General features: G+C 34.4%; 2 protein-coding genes across 3 annotated transcripts; one reads left to right on the forward strand and one right to left on the reverse strand.

Annotated features, from left to right (window-relative positions):
* Positions 1-193: 193 nt before the first annotated feature.
* Positions 194-4,953, reverse strand: LOC122536571 (serine/threonine-protein kinase/endoribonuclease IRE1). Of its 2 annotated transcripts, none has more exons than XM_043669032.1 (13): positions 4,278-4,953; positions 4,070-4,199; positions 3,951-3,993; positions 3,496-3,875; positions 3,197-3,416; positions 2,890-3,119; positions 2,465-2,802; positions 2,234-2,394; positions 1,863-2,149; positions 1,437-1,733; positions 1,168-1,343; positions 898-1,089; positions 194-816 (listed from the first exon to the last, which is right to left on the reverse strand). In XM_043669032.1, the coding sequence occupies exons 1-13, from the start codon at positions 4,389-4,391 to the stop codon at positions 442-444; spliced, it is 2,943 nt and encodes a 980-aa protein (XP_043524967.1). In that variant the 5' UTR covers positions 4,392-4,953; the 3' UTR covers positions 194-441. The 2 variants fall into 2 exon arrangements, with proteins under 2 accessions (XP_043524967.1, XP_043524968.1); XM_043669033.1 differs by having other exon boundaries at positions 4,057-4,199; positions 4,278-4,424.
* Positions 4,954-5,419: 466 nt separating this feature from the next.
* On the forward strand, positions 5,420-9,424 carry LOC122536570 (testis-expressed protein 2). The gene is made up of 4 exons (XM_043669031.1): positions 5,420-5,678; positions 5,799-8,730; positions 8,791-8,863; positions 8,948-9,424. Exons 1-4 carry the CDS (start codon positions 5,630-5,632, stop codon positions 9,278-9,280), a joined length of 3,387 nt encoding a protein of 1,128 aa, XP_043524966.1. The 5' UTR covers positions 5,420-5,629; the 3' UTR covers positions 9,281-9,424.
* Positions 9,425-10,295: the final 871 nt, after the last annotated feature.

Here is a 10,295-nt window from a genome sequence, read left to right on the forward strand (position 1 = left end):
TTAATACAACAATGATGTGACATAAATAAAAAATGAACCTGAACGTTTTATATCAACAAGATGATATGTTTTGTAAAAGTAACAAACTTTGACTTGTCCTTATAAGCAATAATGAGCAAATATAAAATATCTCTAACTTTATGTTTAAACGTAACACATATATAACACAACCGGTTCTTTTTGGTTTTTTTCAATTTATTTTTCTCTTTTTTACAAACATTTTTTACAAGTATCGCATTATTTACAAGTATTTTCATTTTAGTGATTTTTTTTTTAAAAAAACCTACTGATGATTGCAATGTTGGTACTTGAGCGCATTGTACATACATTTCGAAAAGTACGTTTGTCCAATGTATAATGTATAAATCTCTTTGCTAATGTATAATGTATAAAGTATATACATTACAATGATAAAATCGCATATTAGTGGTAGATGGTTCTCTAATTCGAAGGTAACGTCCAAGCATCTGGTATGTCTACTTTTTTCTTCTCGTGTTTTCTTCGTTGACCTCTGCATCTTACTCTATTCGGGCTCCAATCGACATTATCTTGGACATTCCAGGTATTCGATGCCATCGTGTAATCTGTAGATCGCGTATTTTGAATCTGTAAAGATTCCGTTTCACAAATATTTGTAAATATGTAATTCACGTGATAATAGCCCTTTAATGTTGATTCTTCACGGAAAGCTTGCATAGCACACCATACGTGCGAGAGCAAACGGGGAAACCTAGAGAGCCAGTAATCAGTAAACTTATCAGGAATATATCCAAGGTTTTCTTGAGCTTGTGGACTCAATTCTCTATAGTGATGTTTCTGTAACAAACCATGGATATTAATAGTAAAAAGCGAAATTTAAACAATTTCGATCCTTTTAATTAATTTCTATATTCAAACCTTGTTTCGTAATGCCCTTAATAAATCTCGAACGCTTTCACCCCGGTAACTTCTATACTTTCGCAGATCAATTGCAACTTCCACGTCAATAAGTAATCTCCAATCTCCTTGTAATACTTGCTTGCTATCAGACTCTAATGCAATCAAGGCTGGACTGTCGATTTGTTCCTTTTCCACCCGATCGCTCACATCCTATTTCACAAATCTCAGTATAACGATCATAACAATCCAAATATAGAGAGAAAGTACGAAATAATATAAATAGAATACCTGAAAAAATGCAAGAATTGTAGCAGGTTCCCAGAATATTGGGTGATCATGAACCGCCATTACAGGTGGTCTTTCCGATGGGTTACTTGCGATCATTGCTTTTATAAGTATTAACGCTAGTTCTTTGTCATTGTGAGAAATTCCATCATGAAGGGCCGACAAATCACTTTCACCGCCTATGATATATTATGAGAAATTGAGTAATGTTATTTGCATTCAACAAGATAAACAAAAATTAGAAGCAAGTAAAATATTATGTGTATTCTTACAAAGAATGTTGGCTTGCCGCCGTAATGGATCTCCGAATGGATGTTTTCCATCAGAAAGAACGTAATAAAAAACGCAACCAAGAGAAAAGATATCCACAGCACAAGTAGTTCTGTTCCCATTTAACATTTCCGGAGCAATCCAACCATCAGTACCTGTTATACCTGATCTGCGTGAAAAAGACACGCGACCTAGTTGAAGCTTCTTGCACAAACCAAAATCCGATATCATGGCTCTTATTTCTCCGCGTGGTCCCGGGGCTGATAGTAACACATTATGAGGTTTGATGTCTCTATGCACTATCGTTCGGAAATAAAAATAAAATATTATTAAAATAAAATATCGATATACTGCATAATATACTGTATACTACTGTATAATATAGATATACTTATTCTTCTAGCAATTACAAGAAGACAAAAATTTACCGATGTCAAGAAGATGCAGATGGGCTAATCCTGATGTAGCTTGTCGTAGTATACTTTTGGCAGATATTTTTTGTTTATCGTACTTTCCTGCTACATAATCCTGTAAAGTCGCTTCGGCTAGTTCTAATGCAATATATCTGAACATCCTATCTTGTTCGGTGCAGAAATATCGTACAACATTTGCATGCGCGTCTGATTCTCTGAGCAATGCTACTTCTCGGTCAGCAAATGTAAAACAATCCGGTAACAAACGCTTTACAGCTACAGAACGTCCATCGAAACTGCCTCTAAAAATATATATAAAATTTCAATGCCACATATTTTGTGCATCTTAATCAATGAAAAATCACAGTATCTTCGTCTTATATTACTTGTATACAAAAGTTCCCTCGCATCCCTTGCCCAGAACTTGTCCGGTATCAAAAGTTATTTTTCCAACTTTAACCACTCCCTCACCTACATCCTCCGGAACTACGAGTGTGTTTGATCGCGCTCCATAATAATCATTGGTACTACTATTTTCTCGGGAACCCTATAATAGAAATTCCAATGACTAACTGCTGTTTATATTCTCCAATGAAAAAAAAATTCAAAAAATGAACCTGAGAAAACTGTTGAAACTCCTTAAATTGTGCATGTAAGTACCAAAACATTCCTACTATACATCCAATCAATGCGATTAATGTAAACTTTAATCCTTTGTTTTCCTGTTGACTGAACCAATTTTTGCCCATTATGTAAGTATTCTGCATAAACTCGCGCCATGACTCATTATTTGCATTATCGTTAGATTTATCGTCATTTTGTAAGTTGAACAATGATTGTTTTGTAGAATTCAAGTATTGAAGAGGTAATGTTTCAATGACAGGATCGGACCGGCCAGTAATTTGAAGAGGTTGTTGATCTTGTAATTTATATTCAGCGGGTATTTCGTAGTGACCTGTTTTCCAAATAAATTAACAGAACTTGATTAGTAAGTATTTAATCTATGTTAACACAATACATATTTTTTAATCATTATCATTACCTAACGTTATGATTGCCTGATAGCCACTTCCAGTAATAAAATCAGTATTGTCAAAATATGAATTAGACAGAGGAACATTCCCATTGTTATTTTTTTCTAATTGTGGTACTGATAATGGACCTTCAAGCAACAATCTACCAATGTTACTCGATATTGTAGCTGTTGTTGAATCTACGAGAGATGGTAAAGCATATAATCCGTGTCTGTGTTGACCAATATACAATGTTGGACTGCAAAAATAAACAGACATCATAATTTCGCATGAAGTAATATCGACAAAAACTATAAAAATATTACAATTACTAACAATAACTGAATGTCGCTCGGTTTGTTGACGAAACGTTCTAGAAGAAGATTTAAAGTTTGATCTGCGACACTAGTAAAAGGAACTGTTAACAAGCCATCTTCTCTTACGATGTACACTGCTATCACTGGGCTCTGTACATCCAGCTCCCACAGAATAATTCCTAATTTTCTATCTACGGTGACAATCCGTCCAGTCGAACTCGTCGCAAAATGAACCAGGTCTAGAACATAAAGATGCTGTTACAATTGTGTTAATATATTATATATTATAACAACAAAAGAGTTATATATTGGTCGAACCATAATTTTCTATTCCTTCAGGTTCCATTTTTGTAGCAGTATAATCATAAAACGTAACATTCCATTTTCGATTCTTCTGCTTACTATCCACCATCATGATGTTATATTCCGTACGTCCCATAAAAACAGCATTTTGCATTTCTACAGGACAAGTATTTTTTACTTTATCAAATCCTAGAAGCTGTTCTCTTTGTCCAGTTCTAGGATCGATGCCAAACCAAGTGTCGATTTTTCTACCAGTATATAATATTCCATCACTGCTGCGACATGGACTATTTGTCACAAGTTGTGGTATAGTGAATGGTAGTTTCTTTAGAGCTTCAGTTTCTGCTCCAAATACATACAAAGAGCCATCCTTTGGATCTGGTAAAAACATGGGCCTGAAAAAAAGTCAGAGCTTAATAGTACATAAAATATCTACAATATTATAATAAAGAAAATTCTACTGTACTTACATGGAAGTTTTACCAAGATCAACTGGTACCTTGACAATTGGTTCTGCAACAAATGCTTAAAAATGGTTATACTGGTTTGACAAAACTTTTATCCTATGAATTATACCTATTAATAATACCATCGCTTTGCCGCCAGAGCACATTTCCAGAACGTTGTTTTATACCAACCAAGGAACCATCTAGTGTGGAAAATATTAAGAGAGGATCATCTTGCTCTGGTATTAATTCTGTATCTCTCTTTTGTTTGTACTGCAACACATTAATTTTAAATTTATAGAAGAAACTCTTTAAGTATACACATTAGAAGAACTAAAGAAATCAATATACTTGTTTCTCAGGAGGTTTAATATAATCCGATTGTTGTGATCTTTCAGTTTGATCACAGACATTCCCAGTGAAAAGTCCAATGGCCAAAAAGATTAGTACCAGCTCAAATTGCATGATTTGTAAAGTATTTTATATAGTAATTAATAGCTTATATACTAATTCAAATGAATAAACGTTTTAGAACCAATAGGCTGTATGTATAAAATGATAAGATATTCTACTTTTACATCGTTCCCTATAGCAAACGATGATTTTTTTCGTCATCTCGTCCAAGTGTTTTGATAATTTTCAGGAATCTCTTTTAGACGCCCTCCATCAGATTTAATGATACGGGAAATATATCATTACAAAATATACGTGATTAAGGTTATACACATGTTTGAGTATTGTGTAAACTTAACAATGTTTTCTTCAAAAAGCAACAGGAGTCTGTGTCCACTATTTAACATTGCTATTCGTGTACATAAGTATAGTTTGAACGATAATCGTAAACTAAAATGTCACGTGACATATAAATATTTCAAACAAAAAATAATGTATATTTCTCGTTATACACCGTTTGTCTTAAAAGTGATTATGAATGGACTTAAACAATTTTACAACCCATCGCGATCAATTTCAAGAGTGAGGAAAAAAAACACAGAACATCGAATAATTAGACGCAGCAGGCTCAACGATATCGCGCATACATCTAACGTATAGACAACGTCATGGACACGTGGCTCACGTGCATCGCGTAAGATAATGCACGGTAATATCAACGCGCATAATGTGGTAATTGTACGTCTAACAATAAGTATGAAACATTTGCTTATTAATTTACAATTGAATATTCTGTAATTTCCAATTGTATGTAATTACAACGCAAACGCGACAATTTCAGTTTCTAGTTAATTTTGACATTTATGTCTCTATTTACGAAGCTGTCATAACGTTGGTAAATATTGCGCGTAAACACATCTAATAAATATATCTAGATTTTGTAAAATGAAGCGAATAAATAATGATGGAAGTATGAATGATTCTAAGGTATTAAATTCAAGGCGTGTACACAAAAGAAAATACACTTCAACGATATTAATACGTTACTATCGGTGTAAGTGCGATATCTATAGGTGCGTATGTGCGCGCACTCAACATATATCTAGATAAGAACGAAAGTTGAGACATTGAGAATAAACGCGTAGATGTTTCCTCGATTATGTCTGGCATAAAGAAAGATTGAAACGTTAACACGATATCGTGAGGAAATTGTAACATGATCGTCATCGCAAATGTGATCGTTATTTGTGGTGATGCATGTTAAAGGATGTTTACGAATCAACTGATTATCGAACCAGTTCGTTTCAACCATGAGCGCTAAACACAGCCCGAGGAAAATAACATTAGCCATGATAAAAGGTGAGACTAATTTAGATAAGTAGGTAAGACCCGATAAATAAGTATCTATTTTACAGAGTTAACATAAATAGCGATATGACAAAAGGTACTTGATCGATCGTTTGTTTCTCTTTCGGCAAGGTAAACCTATTGCAACTTCAGTTCCTGTAATTCATTACCATGCTAGCGACGACGAATTGGAAGAGATATATCCTAGCACAGACGAGGAGAAGCGATTAACACCCGAGTGCGAAAAGATTTCGTCTAAAGTCACCTCTAGTCCGTCGAGGTGCATCCATGAGTCGGACATTTCTGAGAATAACTCGGAAACGCGATCCGTCAGTGCGGAGAACATTCTGCTGGAAGGTACGCCGCCGTCTCTGGACCCATGGAAAGTGTTCTCCGATATTAAAGGGAAAATCACCAAGACGTTCGAGGAGAAACTGTCTGAAATAAAAAGCGATAAGAAGAAACGACGTAATTCCAAGGCAGAAAGTTCAAGCATCAGTGATTTAGAGGATCAGGGATGCGTTACACCCTGTGACGAAAAGACAGACGATATTCGTAAGAGAGGCAATGCAACCAGATATGTAGGTTTCTCCGAAGTAAAAACTGGCCTGAAAGATAAAAGTTTGCAGGATGAGTCTGTGGAGAGTGGCATCGAAGCTTCTGAATTTTCTCAAAATGTCAGTGAAGATGTTACCTCTTTGGCAAATGACCCATCAAATACGGAACCACCTTGCAACAATAATAATTATACCGTTTTTCCACAACAGAGCTATACTTACTCGGTGGCATTTTCAAAGAAAACAGACTTTAAGACTGTATTTTCACAGTTGATTAAACAGTTAATTTGTCAAGCAACGTATAAATCTATTGCTGCTTTCATTGCCATTTTCTGCATTTATTATGTTATTCCATTAGCAGAGTATTTACTGGGATTTATGATGGGTGTCTTCGTGACTATTACGTTCTATGACATTGTAACAAAATTCAAAAAGATTTTAACCACCATGCCAGATGAGGGGTGTCTTCCTAGTCCACCAATACCTATCTTAGAGATCCCAGCTGTGGAGGAACATGCTGTGGTTGAGAGATATCAAGGTTGGTTAAATGAATTGCCTTATAAGTATGAACCGAATAATTATCATGTGGCACGCACAAAGTCAGTTTTCTTTAGATTGGAGGGAAATATTTTGCGTATTATGGAAACCAGGATGAAAGTACCAAAGAAAGCTGTCTGGGACGAGCCAAAACATAAATTGAAATTCGTTAAAAAAAGAGTTTATAATTTAACTGAAGCAAAGATAGAACTTCTTCCCTGTGGGCTTATCAAAAGAAGAAGATGGAGTAAAAAATATCCAATTTGTATAATCCTCGAAAAGAAAGCGCTAATTTGTAATGTGATCCTGAAGAGTACAACCAATGATGAATGTTCGATAAATAGTTATAAGGTGGACCTAAAAGAGAAAGTTGGATGTAAATTCAATAAAAAATATACAAAAAAATTAGATGGAGACACGCAAGACGAAAATGAAATTTTACTTGTCAATATGGAACACGAGGAGCCGATTGTAAGACAAGAAATCTCCGAGTTTGTAGAAATGGAAGATACAGATGAAGACGACGACGATAATAAAAATTACGATTATGATTCAGCTAGCGATTATTTTGACAACGAATGTGTAAAATATGAAGATTGTTTTGTAAATAGCAAAGAAACAGAGAAATATGAAGAAGAGAAGTTAAAGAAAAAGAAAAAGGATTATAAAGAGCAACAGAAGGAGGAGGATAGAATAAAGGGAGACTTGAAGAAAAGTTACACTTGTACTGTTAAAAAAAGGAGGAAACGAAAAGATGTACCAAGTGAAATAAAAACTAGAAAATCAATCATAACAACATGGAATAAAAAAAAAGATGACTGGGAAGACGATGAGGAAGAAGAGGAGGAGGAAGACGAAGAGGAAACAGAAGATGAAGAGGAAGAGGAAGGAAAGAAAATAACAATGAAGGTAAATGTAGAAAAGGATAACGAGGAGAAGGAAAAAAGTGGACGGAAAGAAAAACAAGAATTAGAAAAATTAGAAGGAGAAGATGGGGAGGCAGCAACTGATAATTATGGCAATTATTGTCATGATAGAGTACATAAAAAGCGAAAAAGAAACAAAAAGAACGAGGAGGAAAATGAAGAAGAGGAGGAAGAAGAAGAGGAAGACGAGTTGGAAGAGGAAGATGAGAGGGAGAGGGAGGAGGATGAGGATGAGGAGCATTGCAACGATGTTGAAGGAAAAAATAAATTAAAAATATTTATTTTTGCTAGAACTGATCGTGAAAAAGAAGATTGGTACAGACGTTTAGTTTTAGCTGCATCTCGGTCCGTCAAAAAGAATGATTCGTTACTGTTCACGATCGATGTATCGTCCAATATATCTAGCTCTCAATCATCAACACAACATAAAATCGTCAGCGCAGAATCAAAAAGCTCTTTTTCAGCTAATAATTCACATGAAACTGTACCTGAGCTTACTTATAATGCTTATATGGCAAAATACATGGATAATAATTGCTCGCCGATGTCAGAAGGTGCAATTTCCACGTCTGCTGAAAGTACACTTTGGATCAATTGTTTAATAGCTCGTATACTTTTTGACGTACGCAAGTGTCCTGAAACTATACATCTTATACAGGATAAAATACAACGCAAGTTATCCAATATAAAACTACCATATTTTATGGAGTGCCTTTTGGTTTCAGAGATAACAATAGGACAGGCAGCTCCTGTTATTCATAGTGTAACAAAACCAGTGATCAATGAAAGAGGTCTCTGGCTCGATTTAGATATAACATACAAAGGTTCTTTGACCATGACTGTTGAAACAAAATTGAATTTGATGAAATTAACAAGAACCGGATCGGTTCCTGATGATACGATTATTTCAACAAAAAAACCAAATGAAATGGTTACTAGATCACCAATTTTTGACAGCGACGTGGAAGATACACCAGAAACATCTACAGAGGATGATTGTGATAATTCTAGAACACAATCGTACAATGTGGCCAAAGAAACAACGTACGTATCAATAGCAATATCAATATATAGTAGTTCTTTTACATTGTTTGTTTCTTGCAGATCTACGCAATCGTCAGGAAGGAAGTTTCTCAGTATGGTCGATAGAATAGCTGCAAATAAATATTTTCAACATGTATGTTTTGATGCATTCTCTTATAATTAATAATATTCAGATCGATATCTCTTGACATTTTTTTTGTATTTTTTCAATTGTCAGGCAACCGAGTTGTCCTACGTTCGAAGAGCTATGGAAGGTGTTTCAAATACGGAGATTCGATTGATGGTCACCGTTTCAAGTATTGAAGGTTGTTTATCATTAAACATTCCACCAGCACCGTCCGATCGTTTATGGTATGGTTTTAAACCGGTACCAAAAGTAAGTCTCACCGTAAAGCCCGCAGTTGGTGAGAGAACAGTTAATATCGTTTACATAACAAAATGGATTGAAACTAAGTTACTCAGGGAATTTGAAAAACTGGTTGTTTTACCAAATATGGACGATCTCATTTTACCGTTGTGTCCTAATTATCCTTATACAACAATGCGGTAGTCACATAAACCAAAAGTATTGATTATCGTGTCGTATTGTACATAATCCATTGATAAATGAACTACCATGTATATCCGCATTTGATTCGTAATTGAAATGTAGATTCGACCAGCAAATGACAAATATATTATCGTTGCAAAATTTCGCGTGTGTACGCTTTTCGGATAGCATTGCTATCGCAATATATTCTTCTTGTATGCGCATTATGATGAATTTCACACCATGTTGAAATTGAACAAAAATGAAGAAACATTTGTGACTATTCCAAAAGCAACGAACACGGATTACGAACAAATCGAGTACTTCCAACGAAGAATTAAAAACAAATTAACAATGACTGAAGTTGTACTAAATGGTAATTAATTTTTGTTTCCTAAACATTGTTTCTTGAGCATCGAATAAAGATATCAATTCGTAATTTTAAAATTTCACACAAATTTTCAATATATCAATTTTTGATCATTTTCTTGGGACCATGCATCGCGTTATTCCTTCGTTGCGGCAATGTGTGAAACTTGCATTGTGCAAAATAAAAAAGGACTTAACATGTAGAAGAAAATTCACGAACTGCTGTTTTTTATTTGTGACAATAGTGTCTCAACGACATCAATGATTATTTTGGAATTAATGGTATCGATGTTTGAAAAGTAATATGAACTCGGTATGAATTTGACAGTAAAAATAAAATGCTTTTTATTTATAAGCATTAACTATGATGCAGGATTGTAAATTGATCATTTCATAATCAAAATTACAAAATATAGAATGATTTAAACGCGTATATTTATCCGTTTTGAGAAACATAGCATAATAATTGTAAATTATTTCTACACTGCGATATACTGACATTTTGTGTGTGTACATATAATGATGTGTCCGTTAAATCAATATTTAATGCAAGTGAACTTATACAAATTGAAATTTTAATCTTGTATGCAATTATAAGTCTAATATATGAAACAAGACCTAGAAAGAAGTATGTGTGTGTGTATTCATAGTCGTTTGAATTTCTAGA

The sequence above is a fragment of the Frieseomelitta varia genome, unplaced genomic scaffold (assembly GCF_011392965.1).
Source record: "Frieseomelitta varia isolate USP_RPSP 00005682 unplaced genomic scaffold, Fvar_1.2 scaffold_851, whole genome shotgun sequence".
NCBI classification, from domain to species: Eukaryota; Metazoa; Arthropoda; class Insecta; order Hymenoptera; family Apidae; genus Frieseomelitta; species Frieseomelitta varia.